Below are 16,367 nucleotides of genomic sequence, written 5' to 3'. Positions count from 1 at the left end.
AAACAAACAGACTGGTGAAAGCACTGTAAATCATCTATCACAGTATTGAACCTTCATTATTTCTAGCATTGAAATCGTCTTCTCGTCATTCTTAACGCAGCATTGTCCGCCAGTCTTCTGGGACCCCAAAGTCCTCATTGCCACACATTAGAGATAGTGCTATCAGCATCAGAACACGACGAGAGCACCTAACACGGTATGGCAGTGCAGCCTGGAAGCAGCAGTCATGCCAAGAAAAGAAACAATCTTGGCCGATGGAACCTCAGTCCTCATGCTCTTGTTTGATCTTAACTGAAGCCACGCTGCGCGCAGGCGGCGCCGGTGGAAGAGGGCGTTGAAGAACGGTGCAGTTGGCACCGGTGGCAAAAGGGTTCTCGTCCGTCTTGTTATTGGCAATTTTCTTTTTCTTCCTCTTCTTGGGCTTATTATTGGCGTCTTTACTAAGCTCTGGGTGAAACTTGACACCCAGTTGCTCCATTCTCTTTTTGACTGCACAAAAGTCAGAAATGAATCGGGAGCATTGGGATCCCGGGCTGAGATAGCACCCTTCTCCGCCTTCGTAGACAGTGGCTGGGTCGCGAAGCAACAAGCCGCGTTCCGCCCTGACTTCATCTGCAGATGCAGGGTAGCTATAAGTTCTCCAATCTGGATAGGGAGCCGTGGCAGTCTTGCAGTTGGACAACTCAAGAGCGAACGCTCTGGTATGTGGCAAGATGATCCGCGGACATTCGCACCTAGCCCAGGCGACAATCCAACAAATGTTGGATTTGATGGGGGCCTTGTTCTGTCGCCTCAAGACCAAGTATTCGAAGTTCATTGCGTTCTTCTGCGAGGCCTTGAGGTTCATTCTTAGACAACACTGATCATAGATATGGTCATTTTTGTTGCAAAGTGAGCAGGCGGCGATGAATCCATCGGCGTCTACCGGACCAATGCAGTCTTGGACTTCGTGTCCTGTTCTTTTACAGTTGGCACAGCTGATTGGCGTGCCAGCGGAGAAGTGGCGACTGTTGGAATGGTCAGCGAGATCAAAGTCCTTGTCTAGTAAATGTAGAACAGACTTTCGCAAATCGATGACCTGGGCAATAGCATCGATCTGTCTTTTTGCGTTTTTAATCTCCTGCGAAGTCTCCCCTTGACTGGTGGTGACATCGTTGAGCCGGTCAGGGGGATGGGTCTGATTATGCTGGTCCGACGTCAAATGCTGTTCGGCCATGGCCGAATTGTCAGCACTGCTCGAGAGTCGCCCACTGTCGATGACACGGGATTCCGATAATTGGATGGGCGAGGTTCTTGAGGTTGCGGAGAACGTCATCGAGGCCCATGTGGAATAGGCCCTATGGAGGCCACCACCGTAGGCAAGGTAAGATTCGTAAAGTTTCAGACCATGAATGTAGGAGATGGTTACGTTCTGCGGCTTCGGATGGCCGAGAACCTGAGACAAGTCCAAGACGGTCACGAGATTGCCCGCGACTGCTCCAATCGAGCAGGCAGCGCCACGCTCGTTGCCTACAACGCATACAACATCGTCGTAGACCGTCTTGACGTACGTATCGCCCCGACGGCAGCCTTCGATATCAAGGCCAAGACCCTTGATCAAGTTGCCGAAGAGACGGGTATTGCCCCACTTGAAAGGAGTAAAATAGGTAGAATCGATAAGATAGACATTGCCCATGACAAAGTCGACGGAGAGACTCGAAGGCGAACGAGAGCCGTCCTGGTGCTGGCGATCATAGACGACGAAAATATTGGCTGCCGCATTGGTGATTTTGAGCCCGCCATCGTGGGTGTAGATGTCTCCTCGGGCAGGAACTGGAAGGCTGCAGCCTTCTGCCATGGTTCCTGACTCGGCCGGTGTGTTCGAAGCGGGCCGAGAGTGTGGAGGAATATGCTACGTGAGGCCAAGGGGGAGATGGAGTTTTGGCGGTTGGGCTTCGACAGTCGAAGGACGGTTGTTGATAGAAGGGAGATGCTGGGCGATGGTCTGATAGAGTGTTTTGTAGGTAGAGGTGGCGGGTGATGGGCATAGCTTCAAATAGAAAAAGAGTCGGGGGGATGCGACTAAGAAAGAGGAAGGTACGGAGGTTGAATTTGTGCATGTACGTCCTCCTTCCCATGCCATCGTGGGCTTTCCGCTTCTGGGTCCATACCTCGGTAAGGTAGGCACTCACGAAGAGGCATCAGCGGCTCTTGCCTGCCTTTGAACAGTGTCTTCCACCTTGTTGTCGATCAAAGGAGCATCCGATAAATGGTTGTGATGGATGCATCAAAAGGAAGATGCCTGACAAGAATACAACTTTCATTACTGCCCTCTGAGCCATCGCCTAGGAGCTACTACATGTTACAAATGAACGCCGCCAACAGGCCTTTTACGTTTTAAATGAGAAACCACACAGCAACCACACAGCATCCAACCAACCAGACGATGCAACCAACCCGCTGAATGACAATGAAGTTCTTCGATGCCTTCTATAATTATGCACGCTCGGAAGCAGTCGCTCTTCTATCCTTTATATGCAAGATACGCCCAGAATAGAACGACCATCCAGACCACTCTCCACGTGGAGGCACCTATCTCTCGAGCAACCCTTCCGAGAGTCGTCCGAGACCGTTGGGATGCCGCCTTCCACGTCAGTCGCGGCTTGGTGGTGCCGTAAAAATCGTCTTGAAAGATTTCGATTCTCGGGGCACGGTGGCTCCATCCTTGCTTCTTGAGCTTGGTCTTTGCCGGCGGCACTGGGCCCGAGCCGTTGGAGCGGATGGATCCGCTTCTGGTCCGCGATGACGAAGATGTCAGGAACCGGGTTCCGGAGCTCGCCGACGTCGAATTCATGTTGTAGGTCCCGTCGTCCTCAAGCTTGTCCTTGATCGTAGGCAGAATCGGGCCTTGCGGCTGCTCGGTTTGCAGCGCAAACGGCGTCAAGTTGAGCACAGGCACCAGGAACGAGCGGATACTTATCGCTACGATGGTGACAAAGACGAGCCCGGCGTACTTGGCGTATGTTGCAAGCTGGTTCGGCAGCAGGCAGCTATAAAAAGATAAATCTTCTCGGGAGCCCCGGGGAGTGGCTTGCCGTTGGCGTCTACAGGATTGTACAAGCTGACCATGAGGAAACCAGGTGTGGGGACGCCCATGGCCATGCTGATGCTCTTGATGGTGATTTCGCGGACGTTATCCTTTGCAGGAGAATGGACGGTCTCGCAGTAGTCGTGGTCGTCACCGGAGAACACGTGGACGACGTTGCCGACGCTCTTGATGAGTTTGACCGAGTCGTCCTCGCTCAGCACGGTCTGGTACTGGTAACCACCCGAAACCGGGAGGGCGTTGCGATGGTCCGGGACGACAGGACCCTGCTGTCCTTTGGGTGGTTTGGCCGGTGGCCAATGCTCCCGTAGCGGTCCGCAAGGCGTTCCCGGGTCCCGGTACAGAGGGACATGTGTGAGGAGAATCGTGGGAAAATCGGGCCCATCTTCACCCGGCGCAATGGTCGGCACTTTCACATCCGCCGTCTCCAACTCTTCGACCTTGTGTTCGTGGACGATTCCTTCCACGTCCCCCCTCCAGAACCGCAGCTCTTTCTCGACGGCCTTCCGCTTGGTAAATCGGACATCCTTTAAGAAGATATCCGCCGGTGTGTGAATCGCCTTCAAGTCAACGCCGGCCTGTTGCGAGGCGCTCGCGCTCAGGGAAACGGTGTCGACGGAGACGATGGAGTGGTTGCCAATGACGTCCACACGGTTCCCGTCCCCAAAGTAGGTGCTGAAGCGCTCGCGGACAGCTCCCTTGACTTGGTCGCCAAAACCCAGGTCGTGGTTTCCGGGCAAGCTGGCCACCAGCTTGCGCCCTCGTTGCCAGTTGCCGGCCTTGGTTCCGCCAAGGGTCGTCCAGTCCTTGAAGAACATGTTGCCGAAGCGCTCATACTCGTCGAGCCAGAAGTCCTGGCCGTACTTATCGTTCCAATTCTTCACATGGTCCTTCTCGTTCTTGGGTCGCCGGCTGACGGCCCACTCAGGATCCTTGAAATCGCCGCGCGCCGTCTTCCACTCCCGTCCGCCGTCGAAGAGGTCGCCCACGAAGAACAGCGAGTCGGGCCGCAATTGCGACTGGAGCTGCCGGTAACCTCTCCGCATGTAGTTGTCGGTTATCAACACCGTCAGGTCGGACAAGGGCCAGGGCCGGCCGGGGTAGGATTTGGGGTCGATGATTTGGGGGTCGGCAACAAAGACGAGGTGGTGCGGGCTCGCTCCGGCGGGCTGTGAAGCATCAGCATCTCTGTACTGTTAGGCGCGTGTGAGGCGGACGTGGCATACCCAATCTTCCCAGTTGCTCCATTTGCAGTGGGCGACTCGGCTCCCGAAAACCCATCGCTCGCCACAAAGTAGAACGAGAAACCATAGACACACCAGCAGATGTGGGAAGCTCAGGAGGCGGCGCGCAGTCAAGTTCTGCCTCACCTGCCAACCACTCTGCCGCATGATGTTGGCGGCCAGTCGTCGTCCGCGGGTCTGCCAAAAGGCCCAGATTGTTCTCGCCAGTCGCACTACGGCAGCAAGTACGAGTCGGAGGCGGACGCGGAAGCTGGCAGCATCATCATGGAGTTGGAAAGACAAAGAGGCAGACTTGGACCCCTTGTGAGGGTAGCCGTTGCCGTTGCTATAAGGCGGAGCCATGCTGTGCGCCCGCCTGCCATTCCCCTGCAGCGGTGCGTTCCCCTTTTCTTTTCTTTTCTTTTTTTCCGTTCTCGTCCACTGAGCGGCCCTGGAATGGATTGGCGCCGCGTATCCGGACTAAAGGTGTGAGATGGGCGGGTTTGCGTGCGCTGGGTGTTTGGTGTATGTGGGTGCGGGTACAAGAGCTCGCGCGATCGTCGCCTGTAACGCCGTCGGGGAGTTGTTTGAATCAGGTGGCGGCGATATAGGTAGGTAGAATGCGGTTCAAACGACGTGGGGTCTTTTGTCTTGGTGGAAAACGGACAATGCAGGCATTCGTCTGGCGGTACAATTCGGCTGTTGGGCGCCTGCGTCAGAGAGCTTCGAGAATCTCCAAGCCTTGGTCGTACTTGGAGCGATCAAAGAGAAGGAGAGGAAAGGAGATGACGCGTGGCGGCACGAGAAGAGAGAGAGAGGTTGCGCCCAGATGCAATCAATTCACGAATCACGATGCGCACGGGGGGGGTGCCTGGACAGCAGCCAAGCAGCGCATCACTGGGGCAGCCCCGGGTCCAGTGCCGAAGTTCAACAGTCAGTGCAATGCCCTCCACTAATGAACAAAGGGGGCGACGACACACGCTGGAAACATTGCCTGAAAGCGGGTGGTCCACTTTTTGACAATAGGTAGCAATGACAGCTCGGCCGGGAAGGAAGCCCCTCCTAGTGGGGCTCTAACATTGTGCTGGAAGTGGAAGCTCCAGTCTGGGCAGCTCGGCCCCTTTTTTGCTGACTGCTGCGCCGATGAGTTCCCCGAGACGGCAAAAGGGCATAGGAAGTGGGGGGGAGAACTTTGGTCCGAAGTTGGCAAACTTATTGGACGAGTATGGAACTCATTTGAGGATTTGGGATAAGGACAAGACGATCAGTAACTCAACGACGCAATGCCGTGCGTGTCCATCCGTGTGCTGACAACACAGCCTTTCAGATATAAAAGCATCTATTACCGTGGCCTGACCTCTAGCGTCTCCTTGGGTTTCAAATAGAAATGGGATGCCAGGCGGACGAAACACCTCGCGGGATATGCAGTCGAGGGATATCTCGCAGCCCACAGTCCTCCATGACGAAACACGCGCTGAAGAGTGGAACAGTTTGAATTCCACCCCGCAGCTTCAGCACCCTCCTCCTCCTCGGGTCCTTCCACAGCCTGTACTTGGACCCCCCCCCCCCCCTCTTCGAGGTCCGGCATCGACGAGATGCTCCCCAACGCCGACTCCACCCTACATCGAGGAGATCTACCTCGCCGACGGCGATCTCTTCGGGGTCCGCCTCCCCCGCGGCTGAGGCCGGGCCGCCTGCGCCTACCGGAAGTCCGGCACGGAACCCTGGCCTCTCCGGTACGAGCGGGGTGACCTAGGACGGGCTATAGACTATGAGGAAGACGGTTGTAAATGATATACGTATCTAAGGCGGTCCCCCCCGTATGGTTGCACAAGGTAGCTTGTGAGAGGGTGCTGGAGGTATCACTTACATCACAGCCCGACGGCCGAGTGAAGCAATCACCACCTCCTCCTCCTCCCCCCTCCCGGTCTCGCCTCTGGCCGAATCACCCAACCTAGACACCCACCATCGACCAGTCAAAGGACGAGCACGCAAAAAGAACATCCTCACAAAAGCCCCTACCTCCTCTCAATCCGTAAACTCGACACCAACTCTCGACCAGGCCGAGGCACGAATCCTGCCGCTAGCGGAACCCTCCTCCCATCTCCTTCCGGGCAAGGCAGCAAAGCGCTTGCTCTCGTGACATTCCAGAAACACCGCCATCGCCATTCACCCAGTTCTACCGGGACGGAAACGACGACTGAGACGTGGCAGATGGAAACACCCCCCCCCCCCTCTCTCTTCTCCATGAATGGTGATCTCTGCCTCCGCGTCAAAGGTTCCTGGATACAACACCCCCCTATTTCTATTTCCATGACCTTCCCAACTAGATCCATGGAAGCGACGCATCACACACCACGCCAACGGTCGTCCGGAGTACCTACACCGCCATCCCCTCCACCGCGGAGCGAGAGTTCATCACGAGGTAGTCCCGCCCCCACGAAAGCCGGACCTTCATCTATTTGATGCCCTTCACATGGCATCACCCGCCCCAAATACGATGGCCCTGACGACATCACCGTCTTGCCCGCAACCCTCCCCCACTCTCTCAAAAGGCACACCCTACACGCTCGCAGCTACGCCTACACCCTTCATCAGGACACCTCCAACACCAGCTCGGGCTACATTGGTGGAAACGGTTCAGCCCTCCGGCCGGTTGGGCACAGCTACTGTGAAGCGATGGATGGGTAGGGGAGATGGATGCGAGCTTGCCCCTCTCACGATGCGAGATAGGGGCAGACTCGGAGCTCCCGTGCTCTAACCCCCTCTGGGACCATGGAGCATGTCCCCCGAGGTTTGTGACCCCGCCATTTCGAACGCACGCATTATGAATGGTGCCGGGCGCGTGTCTCAGCAGTGGGAAACGCTCCGCCGCCGACATGATGCAAACGGGGACGCGTCTGGCTCGGACTAGCCGGTTCACATTCTCGACCACGAAAACTGCGGCCGGAAGCATTCTTGACGAAAATAGCATCAAACATGATTGTACGAGACCTGTATGCGTGCGTCCCCCGTGCAACCCTAGTAGAACAGCTCGGCCGAAGGTGTAAATACATGCATTCTAACGGTGCCAGAACTACTTCATTGTCCCCATCATTTACCGGCTGTACTACTCAAGGATACCACCCGGATCCCACTGAGCGATATGAAAGGCTCATTCCAGCCCTCGTCTGCTCCGCTCTGCTCTGGTTACTGGGGGGGGGGGGGGGGGGGGCTATTGGCTTGTGATGCCAAATGAGGGGGATCGCAGCGGAGGTCGAATACAGCCGGAGCGGTTGCATCATCTGGTACCATGGTAATATGCCCACTAACCATGCGCCTTTCTATATGGCCAGACGTAGCATCGGGTGAATCAAGAACGAAATTAAGGGTGCAGAATATGACGTGGTATAATGTGCAAGGGGATGAAAACTAAAAGATCCAGCTGAACGATTCCTTGACGTCGAACGCGACAGAGTGCCTGCAATAAGTTAGTCCCGTGCCCCTCCAAACGTGATAGATAAGAACTCACTTGATGTCGGCAGAGGACGCGCCAATGAGGACCCTGAAGGTGCCCTCCTCGGCGATCCATCCCGGCACCGCTGTGTCGTAGTAGCCCACGGCGTACTTGTCGATGGAAATGTGGAGGTGCCTCGTCTCTCCGGCCTCCAGGAACACCTTCTCGAAGGCGACGAGCTCCTTCTCCGGGCGGGGCAGCCTCGACTTGTCGTCGCGTACGTAGATCTGCACGGCTTCGGATCCAGCCACCGGACCGATGTTGCTGACGGCGAAGACCACCTCGATTGTGCCCTGAGGCGCAAGGGTTTTGGTGCTGATCGAGGGGCGCCCGTACTCGAAGGTGGTGTAGGAGAGGCCATGACCGAAGGGGAACAACGGCTGGATGTCGGCCCTCTCGTAGTGGCGGTAGCCGATGTACAGGCCCTCGCCGTAGTTCACCTTCAGGTTCTCGCCGGGCCAGTTGTTGTAGGCCGGCGTGTCCTGGATACGCTTGGGGAAGGTCGACTGGTGATTGTTAGCAAAACGCCTTCGGCAACAGCACAACTACGGAACCAGGACGTACTGGAAGTTTTCCGCTGGGGTTCTTAAACCCGAACAAGACGTCGGCGAGCGCGTTTCCGGCCTCTTGTCCCTGGTACCATCCCTGGATGATGGCCGGAACTTGCTCAACCCACGGCATCGTGACAGGGGTTCCCGATTGGTTGACAACGACGGTGCGGGGGTTTGCCTTGACAACAGCCTCGATGAGTCGATCCTGGCTACCGTCAGACGGCAGGTCCATCGTCTGTCTATCGTACCCCTCGGACTCCCACTCCGCGTCGAGACCGACAATGACAACGGCCACATCAGCCGCCTTGGCAGCCTCGACCGCCTCCTGGAGGAAGTCGACCTGATCCTCCTCCTTGAACCCGATTCGACAGCCTCCGTACTTGTGCGTGATACCGAACTGCTTCTGCTTGGCCAACGGCCTCAGTTCGTTGGTCATCTCGACCTTGAGCTCCACCGGCTTGCCGGCCTCCATGTCAACCTCGACCAGGTAGTCGACGGAGCCATCGAACATGGCCTCGCCCTCTTCGGTCCAGTCCCACAGGTCCAGCGCGAGCGTTCCGTTGACGTACAGCTTACCAGGGCCGACACTCATGAAGCTGACAGTGTGCTTGCCAGTGGTCTTTGGCATCAGGTAGGTCGTGGCGATCGCTGACCACTCAGGGCCCGTCTCATTCAGAGGAGCAGAGTCCCAGAGGAAGAGATCGCTGTTTGTTCGTCTCTGCACCACGACCACCTCGCCTTCGAACTTATCTCCGGAGTACCAGTCGATGTTGACGCCTGGTTTGCCTGACTTTTCAGTGCAATAAGGGGAGGCCACCGGGAGCCACTTGTAGATGTGGCACCCTTGTGCAAATGTCACCTCCTGCTCGGCCGCGGCACGGATGCTCTCAAGGGGGATCGTCTTGTAGTAGGGGTTCAAGCTGGCACTGCCGCCCCCGCCGGCGATGGCGCGATTGGCGTTGGGTCCAATAACAGCGACCTTTGTCGTCTTCGGGTTCAGCGGCAGGACTGCGCCATCGTTTTTGAGAAGAGTTAGGCCCTCGGCGCCAGCAGTGCGGATCAGCTCTCGAGTTGATTCACGGTTGTCTTCCCTCTCCGGTCGCTCTTCCGACATGTCATCTCCTTTCAAGCGCTCGACCAGTGTGAGGACGTTCTCGGCGGCGCGATCGATTTCCTTCCGGGTAATCCCGCCCTCCTCCAAAGCCTTGATCACCTTGTCGAAGCGCCACTTTGAGGAGTACGGGAACTCAACATCACACCCGGCGATGATTGACTCGGTTGTGGAATTCGTGCCGCCCCAGTCAGAGATAACGGTTCTGCGCAAGTCAGCATGATGTCCAGCCCTCTGCCAGGCTCGACTCACCCATCGTATCCCCATTCACCACGAAGGATTTCTCTCAGCGTCAAGTTGTGCATGTCCGCGTGGACACCGTTGACGAGGTTGTAGGACGACATCAGTGCCCAGGGGTTTGCTTCTCGGACGGCGATTTCGAACGGACGCAGGTAGATCTCGCGCAACGGACGTTCTTCAATAAGCGAGTCTATCGTCAGTCTGTGTGTCTCCTGCTCGTTGCCAACGAAATCTGTAGTCTGTCAGAGGAGACCGCCGCTTTATATAATGAGGACACGAACGCTTGATGGTTGCCGCGACTCCTTTTTCTTGCAGCCCACGAATGTATTGAGCAGCCAGCTTCCCCGTCAGAAGAGGGTCTTCGGAGAAAGACTCGAAGTTGCGCCCTCCCAAGGGATGGCGGTGCATACAGACGGTGGGCGCAAGGAGAATGTTGGCAGACCTTGCCTTGGCCTCGTCGGCCAAGTGCTGCCCAACCTCGTATAACAGCTCCTTGTTCCATGTCGCGGCGAGGGAAACACCACACGGGAACAGAGCAGCCTACTGGAGTTAGCATGCCCAGCTCCTCCAGACGGCCATGGGACAAACCTTGGTTCCTCCAACGAAGATGCCTCCGCGAGCACCATTTGGACCGTCTGACGTTTTTACGGCAGGAATATTCTTGGAAGGGATGGACTTGGTTCTCCAGAAGTCTGAGGCAGTAAGCAGAGAGACCTATGCGATAGTCAGCATGGAGGTTAACACCAAATGGAGCTCGCACAGGCTTATCGCACCTTCTCCTCCAGCGTTAACTGGTTCAGCTTCTTCCTTGCCGCAACTCTGGTGTCTTTCATAAGTTGCTGAGTTTTCTGCTTGGGGCTATGTGGCGGCGAAAACACCGTATTCGGCGTTGAGTTGGTCGTCTCGGTCTCTTGGGGAGAAGCAGGCGGCTCAATTTCGCGGCCCTCGTGGCTGCTAGAAAGAACATCCATCTTGGGACTGATGTCGGAACTCGCTTCTTAAATCCCTCGCTACAAAGTATCCCAATAGTGTGATGGGGCCTCCGTCAGTGGATGCCGGGGCTCGTGATAAAGCAGATGTGATGGATTGTGGTTCGGTACTGGCAACCGTAGAAAGCAAAGATGCTGCTAAGAAAAGGCCGGGAGACTCATATGCTATGCAATCGAAAGTCGGTCCTTCACTAAGTCGTCAAGTTTCAATATCTTTGATCTTGGATAGGCGGAATAGGGTATAGACAAAGTCCAGGGACGGCACGGAACCATGTAAGACTTATATGAGAACAGGTGCGTGGGCAGGTTACACGTCCATATCTGCCTACACGTGTCTGATGTTTATCCGCAATAAATGAAGTCGATCACTAATATGATAGAAACATAAGTTAGCCATACACAAAGGAGGAGGCCAACACAAGATACGGAGGGGGGTAAGAATGGAACCACACGGGGACCAAAGATACCGTCGGGTCGGACGTAAAAGGACTAGCATACATCGAACGGAGTGTAACTTTCACCCGGGATGGCTACCAAACGGAGGCTTCATCTATGACCTGTCGGCTGCTCGAGGGCAATTCCCCGGCTAGCGACGATAGGAAACGTAACGGCTAGTGGTGCATGGCGACATTACCAGCTGGGATGGGAAGGTCGTCCACCAGGACAAGGGCATTGAGTCATATGCAGGCCAGGAATAGCTACCTACGGTTAATCCACCGAAAGCGATGGGACTGGGTTTACGGACTTGCTTCGACTCGAGTCACTTGACTTTCTCCATCAGGCCTTGCCCTGTCCAGTGGTGCTGCCCCCCCAAATCCATGCTTGTACTGTCTTGTTGGCGCTGGCTCACTGGAGGCTTACTCCTGAGTGATATAAACACATCGGTAGGAGCGGTCCGTTCGAGCGGTCAAAGACAAGCAGGTTGATAGGCAAGCAATTGGGGTTGTTGGGGAGAGAATACATGGGTTTGTGGACAACTGACCACGAAGAGACTGGCATGAGTGGGGGAGTTGGGGTTGCGCTGTTCAGTCTCGCGTCAGCCGTTCAGGGGGCGTGAGATTAGGAACCTTTCTTGTGCATCATTGGACCTTGACGCTACAGCTTCTTGTGCCTCTTCCAATAGGCTGGTTGCCATCTATGTAGCATCAGACCGCCGTCATTGGATTGAGCCGAGTGAAGCCTGGCGTTGCCTCTCCGCGAATCTTTTGACGACACCGTTCCTGTCTATATGGATGCCCGGTGCATCTTCTTCGCCAAAGCACCCTCCTTGCTTAGCTGAATATGCCTGTCGGTCTCACTGAAAGATACGACCTAGCGAAATTTCGAGGAGGGCAGGTGGTACAACGCTAAGGGACCAAGATCTTAGCATGGTTTCCACAACCTGGGCTTCCCACTGGCGTGAGCAAGATAACCCCGGGAGGCCGGCAGCCTTCGCCGCATGGTCAAGGAATCCAGGGATGTCGGACAGGCTGGCCTTGGTCGCAGATGTCTGTCCCAGGGTCGAAAAACAGACTCGTGGCTTGCATTTAGCTATTTGCTCTTACCAAATACTGACTGGCAGTGTCGTCGAAAATGCAACGCTCAATGCGTTGATTCTAAGAAGCAGCATACACTCTTCAGTGACGCGGGCACTGATTCGTCTATCGGTTATGTGCATTCTCAGGAAATGCGTTCTGGCGGCCCTGCGTTGCTGAATCTGTAGCTCGGCTTCGTAGTACGCACCCAATCGACGTTGATCACGCAGACAGGTTTCACCTCACTCGCGTCCACCAGCGGCCGGCGTCCCTGGTCGTCAATTGACGAGAGGTATAAAAGACTGCAGTCGGCCACCTAGAATGCCGTCTTGTTGGTAGCGATGCTAGCTGGAGACACAGTATCCCGGATGGTAGGATAAGACGGACGTGGAACTGCACGGCCAACAGAAAGATATTGGTGGACTTCCTGGATTCTGCGTGAACCTAGAGAATCTTGTGAAAGGATACCAAAATTGCGGCACGGCGGCCCGTCTCGCCCCCAAGATCTGGTCGGATTGGCTGGCCCGGTCAGAACCTGCCAGGATATCACTGGAGGAAGTGGAGTCCGAGGTTCCCGGGTTCCAGAAGAGCGGCTTCTAGGGCCTGCCCTGTCTGCGAATGGGCCGGCTTACCACTTACACGTACAGACGTCTGTCGTGCTGTTTGCATACGGCCATTGCTGGCAAGCTTTCCTATTGGTTCCGAGTCGTGCGTTCAGCCAGCAAGCAGGTGATAACTTACGAACCTCCCCAGCCCAGACTGCTGCTGCTGATATCAACGCATCGTCGATTCTATGCAGTTGGTTGGTTACGCCTCTCACACCTTGCCTGAAAAAGGAAAGTGGCCCTTGTGAAACGTTGCGAGCCGGACTACGGTCGCAACGCCGCGAACAGCACAGGTCTGCTTGCTGCTGGGGTGAAAGACGATTAGGAGGCGAATAGTCTTTCCATGAATCGTGGAACAAGGCACAGGAAGGTGTTGACTGGATACGAGATATTTGGTGCTTCCCGCCCATAGATTGTGTCGGTGAGAAGGAGGGTGCACCAATGTTGGCATCGTAGTGATTGTGCCTGGCCTGCCCAAGGTTGTCCCGGACTTGATGGGGGTGGGTCGTACCGGCAAGACGTCTACAGAGCGGTCCCTTTGTTCTAATAGTATGTTGGCCAAGTAGATGTGTCGGGAAAGGATACAGTGGTAGGCTTTTTCGGGCACAATCTGCGTGCTGTGCATAGCCAAGTTGCATCGCCGGTGTGCAGAGAGCCAATGCCGTTGCCGTAGGGCCTATTGTCGTCTCTATAAACCGAAACACTATCAGTGGAATTCGCTCAGAATGTATCGATCTGAAGAGAGGGGGAAAATGACCTAGCAACTGTTATGGCTGTCCAGCTTGAAATCGTTGTTCATCTCATGCAATGCGATACCGGACGCAACAACGGATTATGCAAGACGCAGCATGTCGCTCCATTTCCACTGGAGCTTCACATGCCAGGTTCCTACGACGAGCGACCAGACTGAGGTCTATGATTCATTGTAATCCTTGGTCTTGGCTGAAGGTGCAGCAATTCGGAAGGAATGTCGTGTTGGTAGAGGCTCCTACAACACCGACAAGCGCGATGGAAGGAACCCCTCCCCCCCCCCCTTTCCTTGATCTTGCCTGCCTTCGGAGAAACCTCCGAGAATGCTGTCAATCATAAACGGCAAGTACCTAACTACGTGCACCTGACAAAAGGGGGGGGGGGGGTTATTATCCTGTTTCTACCTGAAACATACAAATACATGTTTGCTCCCGCAAGAACAAGATACCCACGTTTTCTCTCCACACACAAGCTGTCAAAGCCGCTCTGATGGAACCATACCGCCGCGCGACCTTCCACCATTCCGGTTAGACACACTCCTGAAAAACTTTCTGTCTTCCGTGGGAGGCGTCATAAACTAAGTGAATTGGGGATAGTCCAGGGAGAATGCCGGTGTACAGGGGTTATACACGTACGTACAGACTTGGCATCTTCTTCCCATCAACAATCCCTTTTCTCATGCTTGCGGCAACCAGGAGATGGCAATAACCCACAATAGATCGAGTCAATTTGTTTGCCAGGCTGCTCCAGCTCCCTCGAGAATTTCCCTGCTTCTCGATATCAAGCAACAAACATCTTCGGCGCGTCTTCATCGACTGAGCCTCAAACCCTTCCTCCCACCGATACCGCTATCTGGTCCCGGCCACCGGCAATCGGCTGCACGGGCCCACTCACCGTCGCTCCGCTTCCGGCTGCCGTCTATCAGGAAACCTAGCCGAGCCTCCTATAGTGTTGATTGATAATAACTAGATAGCGCCCAAACATTCTCATTTTTTCAATCAAAGTAAAATATTCCCAAGGACGTCGACCAACACACCCTTTGCCTTATTATCTGCAAGCCGGGAAACTCCCAGAGGTTGTGACCCACCAACGTCCAGGCCCAATTACTCTACATAACCCGCCGACGCCGTCTGAGGTATAACCGCGATTTCTCTACGCTAGGCGAGTAGCAATGACGCCAAGGAGCCTCAACTGCCAGGAGAAGCCGTCTCGATGACGTCGCATGAAGCGATGCAACCTCGTAAAGAGCAAGAAGACGCCCGAATCGGGCAGCCGCGGCCGCAGCCGCAGTCAGGCCACGACGAAACGACGAAAGAGGAGACTCAGACCTCGGCCACGGGACCGTCGGCCCATGGTCCGGCCTCGACTGCCAAGCTGAGGGCGATTCGACAATTCTGGGGCGAGCATGCCAGCGTGGTGGTCGACTTTGATACCTGCCGCGACCACCTAGGTACGTGATTTGCGCCTGTGGTTCGTTTCCCGCACGCTTGTCCGCTCGTGAAGTTTCACGTGGAATGAAATAAAAGTGCCCAAAGATTAAGTGCGGAGGAAGTTTCCGCACCCTCTCCCTTTTGTCTTTCCTTCTGTCCTCGCCCCGGGTCCTCGGGAAGTTGGTGTGCTTGCTGTGGGTATGCAGCGGTGCGGGATGGCCCTCGACAAGGCCGGAATCTGGATCCAACGACCCTTCATGGCTTCCCGGGTATCCGGCACTATCGAAAGGTCGTTGTAAAGCTTTTAATTGTGGTCACTGATCGCTGGGAAAGAGTGTTTTTCTGTCTGGTGTTCTTCTGTCTTCCTCATGTAAGGGCATGCTGTTCCACTAGCGCAGTCACATATAATGTTACATTACACGCCCAAACCTGCAGGTACATTGAACTCGGTGACGCTGAAAGGGTAGAAGAAGCGCTCTAATACTTGCGCTTACCGCCGTTCAAGGTTAGATTGTACCTTTACCGGGACACCACCTGGATCTCTTCATAATCTTATGCCTCACAGCAGAGTGCCACCCGCAGCAAGCATGGTCGGAGAAACTTCCCGCGACGCCTACCCCCTCAAGTGCCCCCCTCCTTCGCTTGTTCCCTTATTTCCGACCGTCGGATCCAAGTCTTCAGCTAACATACCCTGCTCCGCCTCCCCAAGCTCTAGAACGGACCTTTTTAGGATATCTTCGCACGGGTGTTGTGCTGGCCACCCTGACAGTGGTAGTGCAGCTCTTCGCCATCCAGCCGTCGGACTCGGGATTTGGATACGCGGCGATAGGGAAGCCGCTGGACACCGCTTGCTATTGCTTCGCCATGTGTGTCGCGCTGCTTGGGGCCCTCCGGGTCTGGAGGATCCAGCACGTCTTGCTTCTCGGGAAGACGTTGTCCGGGAGATTCGAGATCATGACAATCGCGGCAGGCTGCCTGATGGTATGTTGGTGGCCGAACACTTTAGGTTACGGCAAGTGAGGGGATGTCCTACGACTGACTAAATGCGCTAGCTTAGTGTTGTCTTTATTGGCTTCTCCATTACGCTTGACATCGTAAAGTAATCTTCGGGCAGGTGATATACCCGCTACCCAGGACCTTCTCATTTCTCATGGCCCTGAAAGATGTGGCCAATCAGCCAGTCGCCCCTACAACGCTGGAATATCAACTGCTGCGCTTTCCTAGTCGGAAATTACAATGGTCCTCAAATTGAACCGGATATAGCTACCTAGCACATAGAAGCTCGCCGCATGGCCGCGATGCCCACGATTATCGCCAGTCAGCATTTCAGATAGGTAGGGGACTTAAAAACAGCCACGTGCCGATAAGAATAG

The 16,367-nt window shown here is 55.2% G+C and overlaps 4 protein-coding genes across 4 annotated transcripts; 1 reads left to right on the top strand and 3 right to left on the bottom strand.

Annotated features, from left to right (window-relative positions):
• Nucleotides 1-262: 262 nt before the first annotated feature.
• GLRG_00527 (uncharacterized protein) lies at nt 263-1,837 on the bottom strand (the record flags this gene model as incomplete). Its single annotated transcript, XM_008091212.1, has 1 exon — nt 263-1,837. The coding sequence occupies one exon, from the start codon at nt 1,835-1,837 to the stop codon at nt 263-265; it is 1,575 nt and encodes a 524-aa protein (XP_008089403.1).
• Nucleotides 1,838-2,503: 666 nt separating this feature from the next.
• On the bottom strand, nt 2,504-4,671 carry GLRG_00526 (calcineurin-like phosphoesterase; the record flags this gene model as incomplete). The annotated part of the gene is made up of 3 exons (XM_008091211.1): nt 2,504-3,029; nt 3,098-4,254; nt 4,312-4,671. The coding sequence occupies 3 exons, from the start codon at nt 4,669-4,671 to the stop codon at nt 2,504-2,506; spliced, it is 2,043 nt and encodes a 680-aa protein (XP_008089402.1).
• Nucleotides 4,672-7,719: 3,048 nt separating this feature from the next.
• Nucleotides 7,720-10,677, bottom strand: GLRG_00525 (glycosyl hydrolase family 3 N terminal domain-containing protein; the record flags this gene model as incomplete). Its single annotated transcript, XM_008091210.1, has 7 exons — nt 7,720-7,768; nt 7,820-8,310; nt 8,369-9,671; nt 9,719-9,938; nt 9,988-10,246; nt 10,295-10,420; nt 10,480-10,677. 7 exons carry the CDS (start codon nt 10,675-10,677, stop codon nt 7,720-7,722), a joined length of 2,646 nt encoding a protein of 881 aa, XP_008089401.1.
• A 4,117-nt stretch (nt 10,678-14,794) lies between these two features.
• On the top strand, nt 14,795-16,097 carry GLRG_00524 (uncharacterized protein; the record flags this gene model as incomplete). Its single annotated transcript, XM_008091209.1, has 3 exons — nt 14,795-15,014; nt 15,770-15,975; nt 16,047-16,097. The coding sequence occupies 3 exons, from the start codon at nt 14,795-14,797 to the stop codon at nt 16,095-16,097; spliced, it is 477 nt and encodes a 158-aa protein (XP_008089400.1).
• Between the last annotated feature and the right edge of the window lie 270 nt (nt 16,098-16,367).

The sequence above is a fragment of the Colletotrichum graminicola genome (genome assembly GCF_000149035.1).
Source record: "Colletotrichum graminicola M1.001 genomic scaffold supercont1.2, whole genome shotgun sequence".
In the NCBI taxonomy this organism is placed as follows: domain Eukaryota; kingdom Fungi; phylum Ascomycota; class Sordariomycetes; order Glomerellales; family Glomerellaceae; genus Colletotrichum; species Colletotrichum graminicola.
Note: the sequence above shows the minus strand (reverse complement) of the source record. Positions and strands in the feature narration are given on the sequence as shown.